This window comes from Euprymna scolopes, chromosome 22 (genome assembly GCF_053919585.1).
Source record: "Euprymna scolopes isolate OS-2025 chromosome 22, ASM5391958v1, whole genome shotgun sequence".
In the NCBI taxonomy this organism is placed as follows: domain Eukaryota; kingdom Metazoa; phylum Mollusca; class Cephalopoda; order Sepiida; family Sepiolidae; genus Euprymna; species Euprymna scolopes.
Genome location: NC_136503.1, coordinates 35,838,253 through 35,863,540, shown reverse-complemented (window position 1 = coordinate 35,863,540; position 25,288 = coordinate 35,838,253). Strand labels below are relative to the sequence as shown.

Sequence of the window (25,288 nt, the reverse complement as noted above, 5' to 3'; positions counted from 1 at the left end):
AGACTAAATCCGACTTGACGCTTCTGAATTTTTGAGATGAGGATCAGTTATTTGTAATAATATTCATTGGACTACTGTTCTCATCTTGAGTGTGATTTTCACAACGTTTCGACCGATATAACCTCCGACCTTCTTCATGTGTATCTTGTTGAATTCGGAAATGTTTCTGTCGAACTCGGTAATTTGGACGTAATTTCGAGCGGAACCCCTTATTTACTTCATGGAGGTAGCGTGCTTTTGTTCCGTCAGCCATGACTGGATAGAGGTTCTAAGTAATTTGCAAATGTATTTTTCGGTCGCCCACACTGAGGACTGAAGATGGTCGGGGGTTATATCTACCGAAACGGTGTAAAAATCACACTCAAGATGAGAACAGTAGTCCGATTAATGATAATATAAACTAAATCCGACTTATTTTTTCCATGCGAAACTGGCATTGGTTCGTACAAATTTAATAGATAACTTCAAAGTCTTAGGCTAATCCAACGCGACCTCAAACCGCAACACCTCAAGATGGTATGAATAATCTGTACTTGCATCAGATACGGTTTTTCATGTGGTAGAGACATCTTTAATGAAGTTGTCTTCTCTATGTTTCCATGTAGCTCTTCCACGCAGCACCGCGTTCATCTTTATCCTTTATCATATCCTTGACGAAAAAGATCGTGGACCGAATCTTTACTAAAACTATCAAGATCCTGTCTTCTCATTTTTCTGCCATGAACATTTACAGCAAATGATTTGTCCATCCCAACGAAACTAATAATGAAAAGTTCTGTCATAATTTTTCATTGAAAATATAATGGCATAATATGATGGTAAAGCAAGCTCAACATTTTACAAAATCAATATCGTTTATGAACAAAACATTTTTTATAATATTACAAAATTCCGATTTTTCTTAGATGTATGATTTATCAAAGACGGAAAACTTGTTTCTTCATGATACGATAATCCTTATCTTTCGAATTCATTTTCTTAAAGAATTTTTGAAAAATTGTCCAAGCATAAAAACACTCCAAAATGACAATAGCAAACATCCACAAATATCAGTTAAACCATTACATGTTTGTTAAATTGTAAAACTCGTTTCGTTTGTTTATAAGAGATGAAGCATGCTGATGATTTCGTACATGTTTATGAAACAATGGTAGACATATCTGTTAAGCTAAAGAGTTGGTGAAATGTAATGGAAAGTAAAAGTATTAGAGTGAACGTTACCAAAGGTCAAGGTGATGATCAGAGGTTTTAATATTCGAAATCCCCTCAAAATAAGAAAGTTCGATTCTTCATCTGTTGTAAAGGGGAGGGGTGCAATCTAATCTTCCGTTGTACCTATAAGCTCTAGATACACGGGAAGTGCAGTTAAATTACCGGTATATTTAGAGAGGATAGTCAGTTTATATGCAAGAAGAGTAAAATAATAAACATGGACAAAGTATTGTGGTTTTCGAGAAATTATGTTACATTTGTTATACAATTGGAGGACAGAGTTGAGCAAGTGCTAGTGCAATTGCAATAGGTAGAAGGAGTAAGTTCAGCCTTTTACTTTTACTGACAAGCAGTGTTGCCTTTGTTGATTAATGGAAGACTCAACAGGTACATGTACCAAGTGTGATGATGCATAGAAACAAAATCTGGCTAGTGAGAGTTGAGGTCATGCGTTGCATGGAGAGAAATTATATAAGAATGATACGATATATTCATAATGTGAGTCTTAGAGAATCAGTTCCGATGATCTCGGAAGAATATTATATCTGAATAGTCAAGTGTGATGTGTGCAGAACAGGAGACTCCAATGGTATGGCCATGTTGAAAAGAATGCATGACATTTTTGGGGTTAATAGATGGAAAACAGTTTTAGTAGCAGGTCCAGTTCACATGTCCAATGAAACCATGGAAGGAAGTGATAAAATGGACTTGAGCGACATAAGGTAAAGTAAAGACATGTGCAGAGATAAATTAGTATGGAAGCCAATTTCTTAAAGTCTACCACCGCATGCAAGTATGTGAAATAAACGTTAGATTGAATATGATCGTGAATATAATAGAGATATCCGTTTCTAGAAAATATTTGTTGGAAAATTTTCTTAAATCTTTTGCAATAAAAATGTTGTTTATACGTTTTAGACTAAAACAAATTTATATAAATTAACATTTATGTTCAGTTCAATGTTGTAAAGTAGCAGAGTTCTGATGGTAAAATATTTTTTAAAATATTTTTAAAAGATTCAATTCAATTATCATCCTATATCCAACCGTAATAGTGTTGACTGCGAATGAGTTCATACAAAAACACACTCGTTCATAATTAGAAAATAAACGCGAATGCTATACAGGTTTGTATTGAATTTCTCCTTGACTGTGTACCGTTGAATATTCTCCATCTTTTGGCTGACAATTCCATCTCATTAACCATTATACTCAAGTGTCTCTTGGCTTTTAAAATAAAAGCTCGATAGAAAAATATATTCGAAAATACAACGGTAAGATGTATGAATTAAATAAAATGAATAAAAGAACAAGATAAAATGGTTGATAAAGAAATAACTTTAAATGAGAAGATAAGGAAAGAAATGACAAAATAAGAAATATAAAAAAGGGCCAAAACGATTCGATGTAGAAATTATGAAGGAGAAAACTATTTTAATGAAAGAACATACTAATAAATAAAGAATAAAATGAAGATGAAATTAATGTTTGAGGATAAAAATAAATTAGAAACGAACAAACGAATAAATTATCGACTGAATTGAACATTAAAGAAAGGATTATGCAGGAAATAACTATTGGAAGATAGATAAGAATAGGGAATGGTATCAATAAGGAATAAAGGAAAAAAGATTTTAACAATTAAAAAAATGAATGAAAAGATTAAATATTTCCTGAAATATATGACGTATGCAGTATATGTTTGGTAAAGAAACGAAACATAAAATATATTTACATATAGTAGCCTAATGATTCGATGCGGGGATGAAACACGGATGCCTCTGCGAAGCTTAATTAATTTAAATGGATTTTCATACTTTATTATTAAGTTGTACTTACTCGAGCACTGTTAATGTAAATCCAGAAAGTCTACACATAATATATTATTTCAATTAACAATATTATACTCAATACTAAAATTATATATATATATATATATATATATATATATATATATATATATATATATATATATATATATATATATATATATGGGGAAGTTAAACAAAGAGAATAAAATCAATTCTTCAAAAGGAGACCTATCAGTATAATACAAAGCACAAAAAAATTGTATTGGAGCTTATTTAGAAGTAAGTAAGAAAGGAGAATGAATGTATAAAAACTATGTATCAATATATATATAAAGATTTATTCATTTATTCAGTCAGGGTATACGTCAATTTTTGGTGTTGGGTAAGTAAGGTATCTTTATACAATGGCATTTCTAAGCCTAATGCTTCTCATCAAAAGAATGTAGAAGATGCTAGGTAACATAACACGAATTGCGAGCAAAACAAATTATTGAAGCTTTTTAAGGGTACTATAATGGTTTCTGTGAGGTATGGTAACAGTATAGTTTGTATTATGAGTGTGTAGAGCATATCTGTCAAAGTTTTGTGTTGCGGAAGGACGAGTTGGTTATAATAGGAGATAGATTATAGAGATGAAGAGACTAAAGAGGTGTAATGAACATTTCTTTTTAACACGGAGGGGAGATACATTATTGAAGAGGGGATACTGTCAATATTTTGGAATGGGTTTCATATAACGTTCATTATACAAGACGATGACGGCAAACACATTACCTTGCGGTTGATGATAAACGAAGACAAAGACTTGCATAACAATACAAAGACATTTTCCAGATGGTGATAGGAATGATGAGATTTCTACATTTTGTCTTCTCCTCCCCTTTCGCTTCCTGAAGGAACTCAGGATAACTCTCTCTCTCTCCCCTCTCAACTGCCAACTCAACTTTGACTGCTCTGTATCTACTCTCTTAACTCTAACTCAAACTCTAGACTAACTTAACTGTATATATATTAATTGTATATTTCTTTGTGAAGTCAGAACGCGGTGAAACGTACCTGGTTTGCACGTGGACACTGCATTAGCATTCAACACGTGTTCTGGAAATGCAAAGAACATGCCTTCATTCCCATTGTCCTATTTTTTTACATGGAGGCTCACCACTTATGAAGGTCCGGAAGCCACTCGAGGATAAGTGTTATTGTGTGTACAATAATCAATGGGATAATATCGTAGTAATAGTTGGTATTGGAGATTTGATAAAGTGCTCTATTCTACTTGCTCTGACCTAACTTTGTTGTAAAGTAATTTCCACTATAATGGACAATTCACTGCATTCCTGGAATCTCATTTAAATAGCAATAAGTATTCATTGTTCACTCAAATTCTTAATGAGAAGGGAAGGGATGCTGTATATTGAATATGACGGATACCAGTATTTAGAGAAATTAAGTAATCAGGATCGAAAATAATATTTATTGAAGGAAATGCTGGAATCAAACAGAGTGATCAAAAATCGTCTTTTTCTTCATTTTATTCGTGTGTGGGTGCATGTTTTTATCTTATTTTTCTTATATATATCTTTATTCGTCGTTCTCTCACATAACTTTTTTCTTTATATTTTTTTTTAAACTCCCCTACCATTTGTTCATATATTTTGGATCCTTATTTTTAGCGTTGTGTCTTACTTTTGTGGAGTTCATGATCGACGGTCACTAAATCAATGTATGTTGTGTAGCAGAAGGGAATTCACAGAACAGGGACGAGACGTTTATGATAGGAGATAAATGATAATGATCAGTATTTTTAAACACAGAGGGGAGATACATTCTCAAATTATTTACAGTATTTAGACAAATTAAGAAATTAGTATCGAAAATAATATTTATTAAAGGAAAATGCGAAATCGAACAGAGTGATCAAAAGTCGTATTTTTCTTCATTTTTTTCGTGTGTGGGTGTATGTTTTTATTTTAAAATATGTATACTTTGTTGTATAGTAATTTCTACTATGATGAACAATTCACTACCTTCCTGGAATCGTAAAAAGCAATATGTATTCATTTTAACTTTTGATCACTACGTTCGATTCCAGCATTCACCTTTACTAATCATTATTTTTTATCATAATTACTTAATTTCTCTAAATACTGGGATCTGCCCCCTTTCAATATACGACGAACGTAGGTTTAATGTATGTAGACAGTGAGTCCGTTTAAATTCTCAGGGGAAGTATAGGGTATGTTGGCTGAAAAAAGTTGCTTAAACTAACCTACGTGTATATGTTTTGTATGTGTGGAAAGGGTATATATATATATATATATATATATATATATATATATATATATATATATATATATATATAAATATTTTTTGCGGGGTACAAATTTTATTATGGCTATGTAAAGACTAAATTTAAACTTGTTCGAAAACATTATTTTTTTTTAGATTGTGAAATCAAAAAATAAAAATGAATATGTTAGCTGACCGATTTCTAAGCTCGCTCAGCTGAGCTAAAATCGAGCTTAATACCGTTTTAAAAAAGAAAAGTGGGGAACAATGAATCGGAGATGAAAAAGTAGGGGGGAATATATATATAAAAAGGGGGGTGGATTAATTATTAAATAGAAACTAGATTAAGCCCTAAGAGATTATCTTTTTGTTTGCAAAGAGAAGGTCTCAGAGTCTTAATATATATAGTTTCTAGAATTTTAAGATGGTAAAGAGAGTGCGACTTACTAAGGATGAAAAAAAGTCCTCACTAAAATTCAAAGCGCAAATACGATTATTTATAAGGTGTTCTCCTATAGATGAGACATGGATATTGTTCAAAACGTCCGAAGGTAGGTAGTTTCCATTTCGAATTTTAGATGGAACATGTTGTTTTACCCTATTATCTAATCTTTTAGACGTTCGCCCGACGTAGCGCACACCGCAGCTACATTTAAATAAATAAATGATAGAATTGTTATAGTGGGGGGGAGAACGTCTTTACAAATTGAAGACAAAATGGGTTTACAAGAAAAAACAACACGGGTATTTGATGCAAAGTAACATTGTTGTACGACAGAAGAAATTTGCTTGGCAAATCTTTCACTAATATTACCTAGCCAAGGTAGGTGTAGGTAGATAGAGCATTTGTCGACAGATGCCTGTTTAATTTTATTGAAAATATAAATTTTATTTTTAATTGTAGATTCCAAAATTTGCAATGGAAAACCATTATTGCAAAGAGTCTTGGTAATACATTTGACTTCATCATTTAATTTGTTCTCTAAACATATCATACAAGCTCTATGGATAAGGGTGTTGATAAGATTATATTTTTGTTTGGGGGGCAAAAAGAGTCCCAACGTGTGTAAAGACCAGTGAATGTAGGTTTACGGTAGATGGAAGTCAAGAAAACGGAAGGTGTTTTACACACCAGTACATCTAGAAAAGGAAGGGAAGAATTACTTTCCTTTTCTATAGTAAATTTTAGAACTGGGTGAATATTATTAAGAGATGCAAAAAAGGTATCTGCTTCCGTTACATTGTTGAACAGACAAAAAGTGTCGTCAACATAACGAAAATAAATATCTGGTTTTTGAAAGCCAAATAAAAGACTCTTTTCGTGGAAACCTGCGAAAATATTTGCCAGAGCTGGTCCCAGGGGAGAACCCATCGAAACACCATCTAACTGCCTGTACATAATGTTATTAAAACTGAATTCGACCGACATGGTGGCAAATTCCATAAGTTCCACAAAAATATTCTCAGGAATAGGGTGAGTTGGGAGTTGACTGCGATAAAGGGCATCGGCACATATATCAATAGTCTCTGAGAGTGGAACGCAGGTAAATAGGATTTCAATATCAAAAGAACACATAAATTTGTCAGTCTGAGTATAATTCTGCATAAATTTAGCAAAAGAAAAGAACCTTTAATGCAGAAAGAACTATACTCTTCCAAAACTGGTTCTAAAATATTAGTAACCCATTTGGCTGCCTTATGTTGGGCGGAACCTATCATGGATAATATCGGTCTTAAAAGTACCCCACTCTTATGGGTTTTAGGTAAACCATATAGACGGGGACGTAATGAACCAGTCGGCCTGATTAAATCAGAAATGGAGGAGGAAAGAGCTCCACTCTTCACCCATTTAACCAGACGTCTTTGGAATCAAGATTCAATAGATACAGTAGAGTCGTGTGTCTCTACCGGACCTAGCTGTACAAATTTAGAGGTGTCATTGAGAATTGTCAGCATTTTATTGATATAATCCTGGTGGTCAAGTATAAAAACACCAGAGCCTTTGTCGGGTTTAGTGATAGTAAGAGATTTATTCTGGCGTAGTGTTTTGATAATTGATTTTGATTTATTCTGGCGTAGTGTTTTGAATTTTAGTGCGGATTTTTTTTTCCATCTTTAGTAAGTCGCACTCTCTTTACCATCTTAAAATTCTAGAAACTATATATATTAAGACTCTGAGACCTTCTCTTTGCAAACAAAAAGAGAATCTCATAGGGCTTAATCTAGTTTCTATTTAATAATTAATCCACCCTTTTTATACATATATTCCCCCCTACTTTTTCATCTCCGATTCATTGCCCCCCTTTTCTTTTTAAAACGTAATTAAGCTCGATTATAGCTCTGTTGAGCGCGCTTCGAAACCGGTCAGCTGACACATTCATTTTTATTTTTTAATTTCACAATCTAAAATAAATAATGTTTTCGAACAAGTTTAAATTTAGTTTTTACATAGCCACAATATATATATATATATATATATATATATATATATATATATATATAGAGAGAGAGAGAGAGGGGGGGGAGAGAGAGATAGTAAGTTATAAAATGTATGTGGCAATTAAGCTACACAGAATATTCCACGTTTCATCCACACTAGGATTCATAAGCCTGATGAACCCTAGCGTGAATGAAACGCGGAATATTCTGTGTAGCTTAATTGCCATATATATTTTATAACTTACTACCTAGCTCTACCTACGTATTGAGCAATGTTGAAGTAAATACTTAAATTTTACGCATAAATTTATGCTTTCGTATATTAACTTGTGATTAAATTAAGTAATCATATATATATATATATATATATAAATATAAATATATACATATATATATATATATATATATATATATATATATATATATATATATATATATATATAGGGTGTCCACAACGTCTGGCTACAATATATTGCCAGACTTTGTGGAAGCATCCTGTAGATTATGGATAAAACGAGATTGCAAACTACATGGTTGAGATGACTAAACTAATAAAGAACCTAGTTTCCAGTAAAGCAACTGGCCCTGATGGCATCCCAATTATAGTGTTAAAAAAGCTTCAACCAGAACTTGCTCCCATACTTACGAAACTATTTAAGCGCTGCCTTAAGGAGAAGTGCTTTCCGACTCCCTGGAAGACCTCATCAGTTTGCCCTGTATTTAAGAATTCAAGTGATAAGTCATCTCCCTCTCAGTACAGACCAATAAGTCTCCTTTGTGTTATGAGTAAGTTGCTGGAATCCATATTAAATAGAGAAATAGTCAACCACCTCAGCAGGAATAACCTTCTTAGTGACACACAATATGGTTTCCGCTCTGCAAGATCTACCGCAGATGTGCTGACGGTTATATCCCACAGGATTAGTGAATCTCTTGACAAAGGCTTCCTTCCTAGGGAATTGCTCTTGACATATCAAAGGCCTTCGACAAGGTATGGCATAAGGGTCTACTTCACAAGATTTCCAGCTACGGTATAACTGGAAATGTTTTCTCAATCATTAAATGATTTCTCTCCGATAGGCTCATAAGAGTAGTGGTAGATGGACAAAACTCGGAGGCTTGCAATATAAATGCTGGAGTCCCTCAGGGGTCAATCCTGGGCCCAACTCTCTTCCTGATCTACATCAATGACCTCCCTAAACACATACTTCGTTGACATCTATGCTGATAACACGACCATCTACGGCAACACATCAAAGGCTGTAAATGACAAAGTTCTCTCTGATTCTCTCTCCTCTGATCTCGAGCGCGTGGTTCAGTGGGGGGAGATGTGACTGGTTACCTTTAATGCATCCAAAACCAAACTCCTATCCTTACATCATCAACGCTCTGATCCCCAGCTGGCATCAATTGTGATGGATTGCTCTCGTCTGGGTGAGGCCCCGTGTTTTGACAAGCTTCTGGGTTTGACCTTTACTCCTGATCTGAAATGGAACGTACATCAAGTCTGTTGCCAAGGTCGCTGGAAAGATGGTGGGATCCTTCTACCGCTCCAGAAGATATCTCACTACTGATGCAATTTTCTATCTATATAAAAGCCAAGTACGTCCAAGGATGGAATACTGTTGCCATATCTGGGCAGGAGCTGCCAAAAACAGCCTATCATGCCTTGACAGAGTACAAAATAGACTTCGTGGCTTAGTGGGGGATGCCCTTTTCTCTACCCTGCAACCTCTCTCCCACAGAAGAGACGTTGCAAGCCTATCCTTGTTTTATCGTTATTTTCATGGCAGGTGCTCGTCTGAACTCCAATCTCTGGTCCCCCCTCGCCAATCTTTCACGAAAAACACCCGTCTAGCTGAATCCACTGTGAAAAATTTCCCCCACTCTATATCTGTGCCTAAATCAAAACGTGGATTCCATGAACAAAGCTTCTTTCTTAGAACTGCACGCCTATGGAACTCTGTTCCGTCTGCCTGCTTCCCTCCGGACTACAATTTGGATGTCTTCAAGTCCAATGTTAACAAATTCCTAATGAACCGCCCCCTTAATAAAACACTTCATCAAATCTCCACACTAACGTAATGTACTTGCAATAACCCTTATCCCTGAGTGGCTTCCGGGCCTTGATAAGTGGTGATCACTGTGTAAAAAAAATTATGCATTCTTGGTCTGTGTTCCTTAGTTTTAACCATGGCGATTGAAAATTATAATTTAGTCACTTATAATAGTTTAAATAAATCGCTATCTAAAAATTATCTGAAAAAAATTATTCACTGAATTAGCGTTAAACAAGCTATAAAAAAGTTCAGAAAGCACGTAAACCGGAAATTGATTGATATTATACTGATACTAAAAGAAAAACAAAGCCGTGCCAATAATTTTGAACAAGGGTTTTTTGCAATTATGTTTGTTGTTCCTTTGTTATTTATTTTTTCTAAAATCCGATTGCTGCATCGGAAAGGCCAGTTAAAAATACATAATATACTTTGTTATTTTCTTTAATTTAATCCATATATATATATATATATATATATATATATATATATATATATATATATATATATGGATTAAATTAAAGAATATATATATATATATATATATATATATATATAATTATCAACTGACATATATATATATATATATATATATATATATATATATATATATATATATATATATATGTCAGTTGATAATTATATATATATATGTCAGTTGATAATTATATATATATATATATATATATATATATATATATATATATATATATATATATATATATATATATATGTCAGTTGATAATTATATTTTCAAAACAATATGTATGCCGCTCCCCTTGTGGAGGTACCAAGTTCGTTAAAGGGAAAATTATTCCCAACTCGCATTTAGGTAAAAATATACTTTCGTAAATAATTGAATTCATTCAAAACGTATCGCAAAAACAAATATAAATAACATCTAAAAAAAATCGCGATACATCCAGATAGTTGAGCAGAATGAACGCGCGGATAAAGGGTTTAGGCTCATTACCGCAGCGTTCCGATTTCGAATCTCGCTAGATTCAGCCACTCTAATGAGTCATAGACGACGAAACACGTGTCAGTTGATAATTATATTTTAAAAACAATATGTATGCCGCTCCCCATGTGGGGGGTACCAAGTTGGTTAAAGGGAAAGTTATTCCCAACTCGCATTTAGGTAAAAATGCCCTTTCGTAAATAATTGAATTCATTCAAAACCTATCACAAAAACAAATAATATATATATATATACCGTGTAACTCGGGTATAAGAGACTTCTTCTCCTGTCCCTACAGCTCTCTTATATCCGGATTGTACTGTACATTAACATCCTCTCTAATTTAGGACCAGAGAAAATATTTCTTATATTCGGCTCTTTTATATCAGGGTTAAAATGTATATATATACACTCCTCTAAATTTGGGTTTTTGTGTATTGATATTCATATCAAAAACCCTTTTTTTCTATTTATTTAAAAATAAAATAAGACTTTCTCATATATGGGTCATGGAATTGCATTCATCTGCGAAAGATCTAGCTAATTTGAATATTCTTTTAAACATTTACCTTAATTAATTCCCTATTAGGTTTTCTGGTTTCTGATGAGACGATCATCATTAGTTAACTATTACGTGTAATTATATACATGTAGATATTCATCATTATTTGTACTTGTGCAATATTTGAATATAGTAAATACAAACCTCTTTCTCTCTCTCTCTCTCTCTCTCTATATATATATATATATGCGTATATATATATATATATATGTTAAGAAACTGCCTACCAAACTCCTCTGTCAGGTTTTGGTCTATAGACATGAGACTTAATATATAGAGTAATCGAGCACAGGGAAAACTTTATATTTTGGTTTTATCTGCGGAAAATCTGTGCTAAACTGTGAAAATTAAAAAATGGAATTTACCAGTTGAAGGTCGAACGACGGCATTACGAACATGTATGTGTAAGTTAATAACTATAGGTTCATGTTTTAATTTTTAGCCTTGCAGTAAACATATCTTCATAGCTCGGGCATTGACGTCAAAGGAGAAAGTAAATCGCAAGTTAAACGTTTTGGTTCGATTCTCGGTGGTGGCGATCGAGTTATTTTTTTTTTAACTTTCAAAATCGTCTATAATCTATTATATATTTATCTCACCTGTCTGTTTAAATGTATGTATGTATGTATGTATGTATGCCTAAAACTTCCAACAAAGGCCACGGTTTTCACAATATCAGTATCGTTTTGAAGCTTGACCCTTCGGACGACAAATATCGAAAAATTGGCTAAACACATTAATTCCTTCACCCTCAACTGGGCACTTTTCTACAGGGAAGGGTCGGTTTTTTCGCTGATATTTTTGAAAGTCCTATCCTCTATTCGATTGATTAGCCTGAATTTGAACCTTCAAAACTTTCGGGTTGGCGATGGTCGCAACAGCATTTTTTTCACGTTCTTTTCTTCCTTCGCGGTACGGGTTCGAGCCTGCCTACCTACTACAATTTCTTTTTCTTGCTAAACACACACCTCAAAACACCCGTGCAACGCCGGGCAACCAGGATAGTCTATAATATAAATCTCACCTGTCTGTTTTAATGTATGTATGTATGTCTGCCTACAACTTCCGAGAGAGGCGACAGATTTCCACGAGACTGTAACCGTTTTGAAGATCGATCCTTCGGACGACAAATATCGAAAAAATGGCCCAAAACATTAATTCCTTCATCCTCTACTGGGTACTTTTCTACATGGAGGGGTCGCTTTTTTAGCCGATATTTTCGAAATCATGCCCTCTTTTCGATTGATTAGCCTTAATTTAAATCTTCGTCACTCACGGTTTAGCGATGAACGCAACAGAAAAGACTTTAGGGGTTTTCCCCGTTTTTTCCCCCTTCGTGGTACGGGTTCGAACCTGTCTGCCTACTACTAACACACGCCCCCAAACCACCGGGCAACGCTGAGCACTCAGGCTAGTTACTATATATTAGATCCAATATAATATAATAATAAATACGAAATCTGCATTAATCAAAATATTATATTTTATATATATCATTTTTTTTTAAATGTAATTATCCACTGAAGTTTAATATATATATATATATATATATAAAGTAGTAGCGTTCGTATGTGTGTGTGTCTGTGTCTGTGTGTACAACTCCCAATGACCAAAGAAATATAATGGTCAAATGTGTGTACACCTCTCCTGGTCAAGAAATATTAATGCCCATGTTAGGATACTTCTGTCAAAGGAGACATTATATTGTATACGGACTTTCAATATATAGCATCCTTCAAACCACATTTATATTATTGAGTTACGGTCATTAACATATCACATAAAATTAAATCCATTTAAATAATTACCTCGATGACATTACTTATTCTACACAATAGCTTTTTTTCAACTGTACTAATTAAAAAAAATTATTATATAGTTTATTTAAACTTCAAGTTATATTTGATTTAACTGATTTTATCTGAAATCTGAAACCGTTTTATTTTCAAACCAAAAACTAAAAAACTAAAAGAGGAAATAACTGTGATAGTTTAATTGAAACAGAGTATGTTATTAAATATTTGTTTTCATTTCGAAATATTATTCTAAGCTGAATTATTATTTTTAATTCGGTGGAAATTTTTTCGCTTGTTCTTAATTTTTAAGTAACCTTTTTTATTTGTTAGAGAAAAATAATTAAAATTAATGTCCTCATTTACTTGCATCCTCACGAGGGCAGAGTTAGTCAGAGACATATGTGAACAAAATCCATCATCCTCTGCTCTTTTTGTTTATAAAATTTAATCGGTGTTGCCCAGGATTTATTATAATAATTATACCATAGCAAGTGTGTTTAATTGCCTGTGAAACAGATTTTCTTCGATGGTGATGAAAATGAATATCATATTTAAATTTGGGGTAGATAGGTATTTTTTATGATATGAAAAATTACTTTTTCAAAAAGTGGGGGATCACTTTCCTATAATAAGTTAACGTAAAATTGGCACCTACTTTCTAACCACCTAATAATTTCTTCATATCATAAAATAAATTTAACTGTGATATTCGTTTTCAGGACTACCGAAAACCGGCACTGTTTTTTTACTAAGAGATTCGTTTATGTTTTCATAATTTAGGACATAAATAATGCTGTCAGTAAGCTTACACGAGCGGTTTACAAAAATATTTTTTTAGGTGGGTATTCAATTATAGAATTTGTATAGTTTTTATCAGGTGCTCCTGTATTTTACTTAACCGCCCCCTAATGTAAACAGAATTTTTATGAAATGTTAAACTGCAGAGGCACCTGTTAACAACTATACAAGTTCTATAATGAAAAAGAACGAAAAACAAAAGTATGCTTTTGTAAACTTACTAACAGCAAATATAGCGTCCTAAATTATGAGATGAAAAATGAACGCATCTCTTAGTAAAAAAGAAACAGCGCCAATTTTCGGGGGTGCTGAAAACGAATATCACAGTTGAATTTGTTTTATGATATGAAGAAATTACTAGGTGACCAGAAAGTGGGTTCTCATTTTACGTTAAATTTATATAGGAAAGTGATCACCCACTTTTTGAAAAAGTAATTTCTTCATATCATGAAAACTACTTATCTACCCCAAATTTAAACGTAATATTCGTTTTCAGCACCACGGAAAACCATTAAAAGTCGTCATTTTAAAGTTTTTGGGGAGTAGGAAAGAAACTTGACATTGACCAAAAAAATTAAGACCTGCTTTTTTGTGGTCTAATACGTTTAAGCTGTTTTATAAATAATATGGAAGAAGAAATTTTCAAAAAAAAAAACATTTTAGCGTGGGGGATAACTTTTCTATATAAATTTAACGTAAAATGAGCACCTGCTTTTTGGCCACAAAGCGTTCAACCTGTCAGGTCATCAATAGTATTTTTTCAAGTTTGGCGATCGAGGGGGGGGATAAAACATGACAAATACAAAAACTTTTAGATTTTTGTGGTAGGGGCAGGAATTACATTTGAAACATAAAATAACGATAAATCTAATTAATTTTTATGAAACCATTCTGTACTTTCACCTAACAATTTTATAAACAGAACGAACCCCAAAATATGACAAATTCAATTGGGGGGGGGATGATTACATTAGAAATATAAAATGACGAAAAATGTCTTGTTGTTTTTGGAATTAATTTTTGGTAGATCTTTTTTTTTTGCGATCGCACGGGCATTCGCTGCTATTTTTATTGAAACAAAAGTTGTAATGATTTGTTTTTAATTATCTTTTCTTTGTAGGGGGGTATTTCCAATGCTCAATATCCGGAGAATAGTTTCTTCTCTTTGTGGCCCTTCTGCTGAAATATCTGGTGGAGAGGGTATCACGTACTTCTTTTGGGGGGGCGATTACATTTACATGTTTTCATCCGTTCTTTTATTTTTGTTGTGGGGTATCCACGTTGACCATGATAAAAATGATTAGTATACAGGTGTGTTTCAAACAGAACTTTTTGTCAACCCAGGCAACGCTGATTACCCATGCTAGTATATATATATATACATATATATATATATATATATATATATATATATATATATATATATATATATAATGTAAGTTTAACAAGCAACCCCACTACCACGTGTATATACAAAAACATGAAGTAACATCGATTACATGTCATAGCCTGACGAAGCCTCACAAAGGATGAACCGCGGAAATTCTGTATAACTTAATTGCTATATATATTTACATAGTCGGACTTATGTATTGAGCACTGTTGAAGTAAATACTAATAAATGCATAACATTTTATGTAAATAGATAAAATAATACTTGATATTCATATATATATATATATATATATATATATATATATATATATATATATATATATATATATACAAGTAAGTAAACATTGTTCTATACTATAGAATAGAAGATGATTATTTTTAATGTATTATTTCAACAAGAGGAATTGTGTTAGTTGTTCATGCTTCAGTTTGAAATGGTATCTTCTTTGCTAAATATGTAGACTGAATGAACGAATCTAATTTTCAATGCATCCAACTATCATACTAAGACGCACGGTCAGTCGATTTGTTTCGTTTAAGTTTGAAATAGCATTTTCGTCCCTAAATATCTGTTTTTATGTGTCTTACACGTTAATGAATTTTCTTTTTTTACAGACGCACACCGCATGCAACGGTTCTCAAGCCATGATGGTAAGTAAGCTATGTGTTTTTCTTTTAACACTAAACATAATAAAAATATGCTTTTACGAAACCACATATTATTATAATACTTTAATCAAGCAAATGATTTAGTTAAAACTACAAATATATAGGACTGATCCAGAAACTGAAACAAGTTCGCGTCGGCATCTTTCGACAGTTAACAGTTTCCTCTATCTCTATCTCTACTATTATATCAAAGGAACTTTGGCTCTGTGTGTGTCTGTGTGTGAGTTCGTTCCCGATGGACTCGAAAACGATTGGGCTGATTTTTAAGAAAAAGTTACACGAATTGCCTTTTTGTGCCTGGTAATGTTCTTAAGCATATTTTTTTATCTGGATGTTTTAGATATTTTTTAGTGTTTTTTTTATTTATAATCGATAATCGAAATAATTCGATAAAATAAGAAACAGGCGATTTTGACCAAAGTTTAAACTTACACAGCTTAACATCATAAGTGCATTTGATAAGTGTTATTATCACATCGAAATGCTCGAAATATAAAATCAGCAATAGTGGACTTCAAAATGAACGTTTCTATTTAAAGCACAGTTGCACATGATACTTGACTTTTTTATTCTAAACTTAAGTTCAAGCCATTATCACCGCACAGGCAGTGAGGCCAGGCATATAAAATTAACAGTATGTTCTTTGATATGACAGGTGCTAGTATATATATATATATATATATATATACATATATATATATATGTGTGTGTGTGTGTGTGTGTGTGTGTGTGTGTGTGTGTGTGTGTGTGTGTGTGTGTGTGTGTGTGCGTGTGTGTGTGTGTATAGGGTGAAACGATAAAATTGTCGTCCTTGAAAAGACGACATGATTCCATTTCCGGTTGGTGGAAACCGGGTTTTTTCTTGTTGCAGACCATCAATTGGTACTATAAGCTTTTTTAAAAACAACCATTGTAGTGATTTCAAAATACTCATATAAATTGACGTTTAAATCACATGATATGTTCAGCATAAAATCTCACACGTTTCCTTTTTGCTTTTCGCAGTGTTAATATTCTCCACTTGTAACGCCAGAGGCAGAGATGGGCCCACTTTTGAAAGTTGTTCGATCTCCTATAAGAACACCTCATTAGATTCTGTGACAGTTGAAAAGGAATGGCCAGGTGTTCAAATATGGACGGTGCCAAAAACAGGACGCTATGGGTAACAAACCTTTTTTTATTGTATCTCATTTCTTGTGTTTGTTTAGCAGTCGACTTTACGGCATAGAGACCTCTTCAGGCGATGCTTGTTTTACTCAAGTCTATAGTTATCGTTAACCGGCTGACCGAAACATGATAGTGAATGTGTAGAGACATATAAATACTAATGCAAAACAAATTGTATATATCTATATATCTATAAAAGTGAAAGTGTATGTGTGTGTGTCTGTCTGTATAGATTTCGCTACACAATATCTCTGTCAATTTTCAGTCTACAGACTCAAAATTTGATATACAGGATACTGAGATTTGGGAAAAGTTTTGTAATCCGTTTTCGGCCAGAAATTTGACTGTTAACGGGTCAAAATTGAACGAGTTGATCTTTGAGAACTATACCAAACTCCTCCGACAATTTTGGGTCTACGCACTTGAAATTTTAAGTATAGGTTCCTTGAACATGGATCTAACTTAATAACTTGATTTGAGCTCCAAACAATAAATGTTAAGGGGCATAATAGGGGTCAAAGTTAAAAAAAAATTACCTCTGCAGTCTCTAACAAATTACTAAAGACAATTTTTCTAAACATTTGAAATTTTACATAAAGCATATTCAGAGATAGGGCAAGCCTTTTAATCGGTTTGGGTCGAAAATTTGAGCTACCAATATAAAAATGAATGTATGCATGTTTACATGTCTGCCCAAAACTTTCGACAGATGCGACGGATTTTCATAAAATCAATATTGTTTTAAGCTCGACCCTTCAGACGACAAATATCGAGAAATTGGCTAAAAACATTAATTTCCTCACCTTCAACTAGGCACTTTTCTACAGGAAGGGGTCGCTTTTTTCGCCGATATTGTCGAAAGTCATCCCCTCTTTTCGGTTGTCTAGCCTTAATTTAGATCTACGTCGCTTGCAGTTTGGAGGTGGTCGTAACAGCAAAGACGTCACGTTTTTCCCATTATTTTCCTCCTTCGCGGTACGGGTTCGAGCCTGCCTTCCTGTTACCACTTTTTTTTTTTTTTTTTTTTTGCTCAAGATGCATCTCCAAACACCCGGGCAACGACGGGCCGAAGAGCTAATATATATATATATATATATATATATATATATATATATATATATATATATATATATATATATATATATATAACTTTTATTTGGTCTTCGGTATATCTCATATCAGATTATTTAAGGTTTTCATAATCTATAATCATATGGCAACCAAATAACGTATAAGTAGTTAGAATGAGGTGCCTTCAATAAGTTACGAGAAATTTTTCATATGGGCGCTTTTACTAATAATACACACACGAAACTCTAGTTGCCTTCAAAGTTATCTCCTCCGGCTGCAATGCACTTTACATACCATTCCAACAACTTCTAGAAGGCCCCATGGATATCCTCTTGTGTGATCGTGTCAATCACCCATGTCACGGCCTCTTTTAGCTCCTTATTTGTCTCAAAACGACAGCCGCTAAGGTTTTTCCCTGAGCTTATGGAATAACCAAAAGTCACATGGAGCAAGGTATGGACTATAGGGAGGGTGAAGAATTATCTGGATGCCCATCTTTTTAATATAGCCTGTGACAAAGATGAAATTCTTTATTTGGCCAATCAACTTTGGTGTTCTGACTTCCTTACTCCTCTCACACCTCTCATCATCCCTCACAAACTTCCGACTTTCCGTTAAAGTCTTATGCCGCTCAAAAACTGATGCTCGATTCATGCAAGATGTTTAAAAACAGTCTGAAGCATTCCATATGTTTCTATGGCATTGCATATCGTTCTTCGAAAGTGTCCTCACGTCCAGATTGCATTTTTGAAATTCACCAGCTATGACAATCAGGCTTTAGAAGAGTGTATTCCAATTCCTGCTGTAGCTGTCCATTTGAACCTGAAATCATAAACATTGGCCAGTCATAAGATGTATAGCATAAATATATAAAATTTTCAAGAATCTACGACAATTTTAAATTGGTGTACAAAAAGTCCGGAAACTTATTAAAGGCATCTTCTATCATATGAATTCTGTTTATTAGTTGCCTTCATCGGGATACACTTCATTCCTATGTATGGCAAAATATTTTGACTAAATTAAAACAGCTACACACTGATGTTGAAAGTTTTATAAGAAATTTAAAATGATTTATGTCATGTATTCAGATGTTTTTTGTTTATACATTTGCCTACCAGATAATCTTACTAGACGAGCGATAATTTAGTTCACGAGGCCTGAAATAAGCAAAGAATACGATGGAGTGAAAACTAAGACCTGCACAAAATATATTTGATTATTTCCAACCTTCTGGATTAAATAATCAATTGTTTAATAAAAAAGCAGCTTAATAGATAACATATAGTACAGGGACAGAAATAAATTTCCAATATTTAAAACACATGAAATACGTAATAGTGATAACAAATGGTTCTTATCAAGAATCACCCCTATTCAATTTTCATCCCAAACAAGGCACAGTGCCTCTTTGAAGTAGGGGGCTACTATCAGGGACATAACTTACAGAGATATTAGGAAGGGAGATGATCAGCAAGATGCTTGTTTCCATCACACTTGAACTTCTGCATGTCAGTACAGTTGGAAAAGCAGAATCCCGGAAGGGAGTTCCAAAGTCTAGCAGTTCTGGGTAAGAAACTATTGGGGTAGAAGGCTTTCTTACATCTAAGGATCGCTACTGTGTAAGGGTGGGATTTAGCTGTCTTTCGGGTTTGTCGAGGATATTTACGTCCAGGGGATACCAGTGCTTGTAGTTCATCAGAGCATTCACCATTAAAATACTTCTAGAACAGGCAGAGGGACATAACATTTTGTGGATGGGACAGAGGCTGAAGCTCAGATGACAGTTCAGAACCTATCAGGTGTACGACTCTCTTTTGGATCCTGTCCAGGGGTGAGAAACTAGTAGCAGATGCATCTGTCCAAATGTGACAACAGTACGACATACATCGGCGAATGGTGGCCTTATAGAGGTACAGGATACTTTCAGGCGTAAGTAATTTCTAGCACGGTAAAGAAAGCCCATCTTCTTCGCAAGAAGAGGGACGTTCGTGGCCTTCGGGCCAAGATCAAAGTGTAGCATCTATTCCGACAGATACTGCAAGCAAAGACCATAGTGGGGGAAACCCCACATATAAGACCTTGGTCAATGTAGGGGCAACCCTTCACACCAATTGTCACTATCCAGCTCCCCTACTCCCCGGGGAGTTGGTCCCCATTTCCCCTTCACTCCTCACATTAAAAATCGGCTTTGTGCCTAATTTGCTCGGTGGAGGAGCTAATAAATACCGCCCACCGTCGCAGCAGCCTTGGCAAGGCTCTCAATGTATCTGTTCAAGCTCATGTTCCCTTTGAGCGTTAGGCCGAGGAGTTTAAAAGAGATCCTTTCAGGTAATGTGTTCTTGGCCATTGCTAATTACATGTTATGCTATGTTTTTGGCTATTTCTTTGTAGATGCTATGCATTGCTATGCTATGGTAGAGAAGGTTTCTTGTAATTATTGAAGGAAACAAGCTTGGTCTTGGCAACAAAAAATGTGACCATCCATTTTTGTCCCCATTCCACTACAGATTGAAGATCTTCCTCTAGTGTTTCTGCCATTTCCTTAGATATGTGTTCATTTGTTTTCCCCTGGTGCCTGTTATAGAGCGCGGTGTCATCAGAAAATATACCCATCTCAGAGACAATTTTATCAAGAAAATTAAGAAAACAAATGTATTTTTATCTGTACAATTTACGTACCAGTGACGAAACGAAAATATATTCCAAAACTCCCATAAATTTTATTTTTAAATAAGTAAACTTTTATTAGTAACCAAAGAATGGCAAAGCAAAGGGGGATAAATCAGCATAATTCAAACTTGCGAGATTTATATTGTAATGCCTATGAATTAACATTCATCGCTTTAAAATGATTTCCTTTTTAAATCCAATTCATTTAAAAGTGATTTTCTTTATAAAATCAAGACTACTTGATACGTTTTTGTGGGTTTTTTAGTCTGATATTTTCGTTTTCGTCACGGGTGCGTATGACATATTTCTTTATTTTTGTTTTTAATATAGAGGAGCTTCTTGGCCAATGATTTAAATTTCCTGGTGTCCTAAATGTTTTATCTCGTAGTTTAACCTAATTCCACATAAGTTACTGACCTCCCCCATTTCTGTCTTGTTCGTTATTTTGAAAATTAAAAAGCAAACGGAGATAAATCAGCGTAGTTTGCGAGATTAATTTTATAATGCCTATAAATTCGCAGTAATTGTTTTGAAACTTTTTTTTCTTTAAAAAAATAAAAAATATGTGATTTTTTAATATATTTTCGTTTCATCACAGGTACGTACATCATACAGAGTTCTATTTATTTTTGTTTTTTGATATAGGAAATATTCTGGACTGTTTCTTTGAATCTCCTGCTGTTCCTATTCGAAACATTTTATCTATTATTTTAACCTAATTTCATATCTCTGATCAGTCATATATGATTTCAATTTCTCTTTTCGCACTACGTCTATTTGATGTTGCTCAGATTTCATTTTTTTAATTCTTTTTCTCGACTGTTTGGAATACTATGCATACAGATATTTATCATGTTCCCTTTCATAGGATGTAAAATTTTTTATCAGAATAAGACATAAGTGTAACAGAGCGCGTATGAGCGCGGTGGAGAATATCATCAGTAGCCGAAAAAAGACATATGCAAATTAAGAAGTGTGCGCGAGAAGAAAGAAAAAGGGAGATAAAAATACAGCATGTGCTCGGAGCAGAACCAAAGTAGACGTCGAAGAGAATGGATGTGTCAAGTGGAAGACGACAATGGGACAATTGTGATCGTCATACGGTCGGAGGAAGAAGAAACTACCAGGTAAATAAACATGTGGCAGCCAGAGACTTTTTTAAGTGGTGTCAAACGTAACAATTATAAAAACGTTTTATGATAAAGAAAAAATGCCGACCCGGATTTTTATTTATATATCTTTGCAGTTTTATTTTATGAATTACGAAACGGCCAGGTTACATAGGGTTTATTGCGCAACCCATGCACCTAAGCAGGCTCTTATTACCTATGACCTTGCATTGAATCGTGTAATTGCAAACAAACATTAATCAAGTATGTTGTAGTTTTCTTGAAGCATTGTTTGTCGAATAAAAGGTGTGTGTAAAGGCTTGTTAATGCAGGAATTATTCGGTCGTTATAAACCGATAAATAATAAATAGTGATATATAATTCAATAGTTCTCAATAAATATGTATTAATTTACCTGACTATAGATGGTATATTCCCAAAATATTTTCGGAGGCAACCCCCATTCTCAAGAGGTAAAAAAAATGTATATTCAGTTTTTACACTGCCGCTTTTTGAATTATTTATCATTATATATTTATTTATTTGTTTACAACGATCCAATAATTTCTGCATCGACGAGCCTTCAAACACACCTTTTTATTAAAAATTAATCAATTCGACTTTTTAAAAAATGTACTATATAAAGGTCACAGAGTATATCAGTGAAATAACGAACAGTTGAAAAGGTCAATCGACATAATCAGGCGCATGCATGTAAAACAAAAAGTATCTTTTTTCTCAATCACTTTTTCTGTGACATCTAGAGAGATCGAGGGAAGTTCTCTTGGTTATACCTTTTACTTTAACAGGCTTAAAGCTATAATGAAGCTTTTATTTTTATAATACATGGCTCGTGTAACTCAAGCAGCACGCTGTGAAGACAATAGTCCAAAAACCATATGAACAATGTAAAGAATTTTGTTTCTTAATTTTTAGATGATGTTTGGTAATTTGTATTATTTGGATTATTCGAACTACGGTTCTCATTTTGAGTGTTATATTCAGAACGTTTTGGTCGATGCCACCTTCAGCTGCATCTTGTCGAACTTGGGAATCTTTTTGTCGAACTTGGAGATATGAAAATACACACACACACACACACACACATATATATATATATATATATATATATATATATATACATAACGATTTTTATAGGTAAAAAATTTTATTAAACATTTGAATAATATTGGGCGCAGTCTCATTATTATTAATTGTTGAAGTATTGTTATATAGTTTGAACATATATTATTAAAGAAATAAAAACGGACAGAAACTAAAATACACTTCTAAAATATTTTTTTCTTATCTCTGATTCAATGTCTAAAATAAAAACACAAATTTCACAAAAGGTGGGTAAATAATTTTTCTATCCCACTATAATTTACCCTCCTTTTGTCTAATTATGTTTTGTAAACACTGAGTTAGAATTAAGGTGAAAAATGTTTTACTTTTATTTTCTGGTCATTATTACAATTTTTCTCTCTTGAATAATATATGTTGAAACTATTAAAAAAAACCCTCAACAATTAATAATAATGGCACTGCGCCTAGTATTATTCAAATGTATATATATATATATATATATATATATATATATATATATATATATATATATATATAAATTTGTAGTCGTAATTAGTTATTATAGTGATAGGTAGAGCTATGACAGCTGCATACTCTTTTCACTGTTTTGATTCTCGAGTATATATCCGACACATGAATGAAAAGAATATGCTGTAGTCCTATACCTAGTGATAAGTAGTTCGATTGTACAGCTACATATAAAAGTAAGTTAAAGGCTCCCAAAATCCATACTCTAATTGTCTACAATTAGCGTATCAGATAAAGTACTTGGTAAAACCATTGTAATTTGCACTCTTCTGGAGGCTGAAAGCTCAATCTTCAGTACTTCTTTCTTAGAACTGCACGCCTGTGGAATTCTGTTCCGTCTGCCTGCTTCCGACCGGACTATAACTTGGGTGTGTTCAAGTCCAACGTTAACAAATTCCTAATGAACCGCCCCCTTTAGTAAACACTTCATCAAATCTCCACACTAACGTAATGAACTTGCAATAACCCTTATCCCTGAGTGGCTTCCGGGTCTTGATAAGTGGTGACCACTGTGTAAAAAAAAACATGCGACACTTAAAATACAATTGTGAATTACGTAAGACTTCTACCTTATGATGGAACAAGAGCATGTTGCCCTCGTAATTTAAATAGAAGGTTACATTCCATATTCCGTGTAGAGTTCGATAATATACACCTGAAGAAGTTCGGAGCTTACATCGACTGAAACGTTGTGATAACAAAACTCAAGATGAAAACCATAGTCCGAATAATACAAATAAATTAATGTAAAAATGTTGTTGTTTTTTTCAGAATTCTTGCGTTGGGCGCAATGGGAGGAAGATCGACAAAACATTTACCCCAGGTGTACGATGAGCAGCACCAGGCAAAGTATGTGTTTGCCTACTATAACCTTACTGCTGGGAGCAGGCTGCATTTGTTAGTTGGACAAAAAGGAGAAGATGCCTGTTCAGTAAGTTAGCACCATTCGTTTATTTCTTTTCATCCTGATATTCCTTTCCTTGTTTCAAAATTCTCTGATAAAATTATAAAGAAAACGAAATGCCATTTATTTCTTGAGTTGCTCTATTTTATGCAGAGCGGATATTGTAAATGTTTTCGCTTTCGTATTGAATCCAGTTTGTATACGCAATTCGCTACAAACATAAAATCGTCGAGTAGAACATACACACACATCTGATTAAAATGAACGCTGTCAAATTAAAATGGAAGTATTAAATTATTGTCAGTGCTCCATGTTGTTTATATTTGAGAATACAGTACGAAACTAGTTTTATATATCTAGAGGCTACACCAGTAAGTAGCGATTAATTTAACTAGTATAAATTTTGACGGGGATTATATAAGTACATATTAATGTAATCTGGCAACTGATGAAAATAGACCAGGCCGCAGGCACCGTGATTGAAAGGGGGTCTAAGGTAAAATCCCTAGACAAGAAACACTTGACGTGCAGGGAAGCGATGTGATGATGGAAAAATCGTCCGTGTTCTAGAAAAAACAGAGTTTCTGCGCAGCTTCCCGTTGAGGGCGATACAGGCTACAGGCTATATGCATCTGACAATGTAGAGAGAATCTAACTTTAGGTCATCTCGATGTTTGCCGTCTGCATCTCTCGATCACCATCCTTAAGACAGAGTGTAAGAAAATAGAGTAGGTAAACAAGTAATTAGTTACGTGATATCT

At 33.7% G+C, this 25,288-nt stretch overlaps 1 protein-coding gene across 1 annotated transcript in view; it reads left to right on the top strand.

Annotated features, from left to right (window-relative positions):
* LOC145243966 (leukocyte tyrosine kinase receptor-like) overlaps positions 1-25,288 on the top strand; it is a 491,379-nt gene that overhangs the window by 268,160 nt on the left and 197,931 nt on the right. The window contains exons 4-6 of the mRNA XM_080107096.1: positions 15,936-15,971; positions 16,995-17,151; positions 24,395-24,554. Coding sequence (XP_079963222.1) covers positions 15,936-15,971; positions 16,995-17,151; positions 24,395-24,554 — 353 coding nt within the window. The remainder of the gene's footprint in view (positions 1-15,935; positions 15,972-16,994; positions 17,152-24,394; positions 24,555-25,288) is intronic.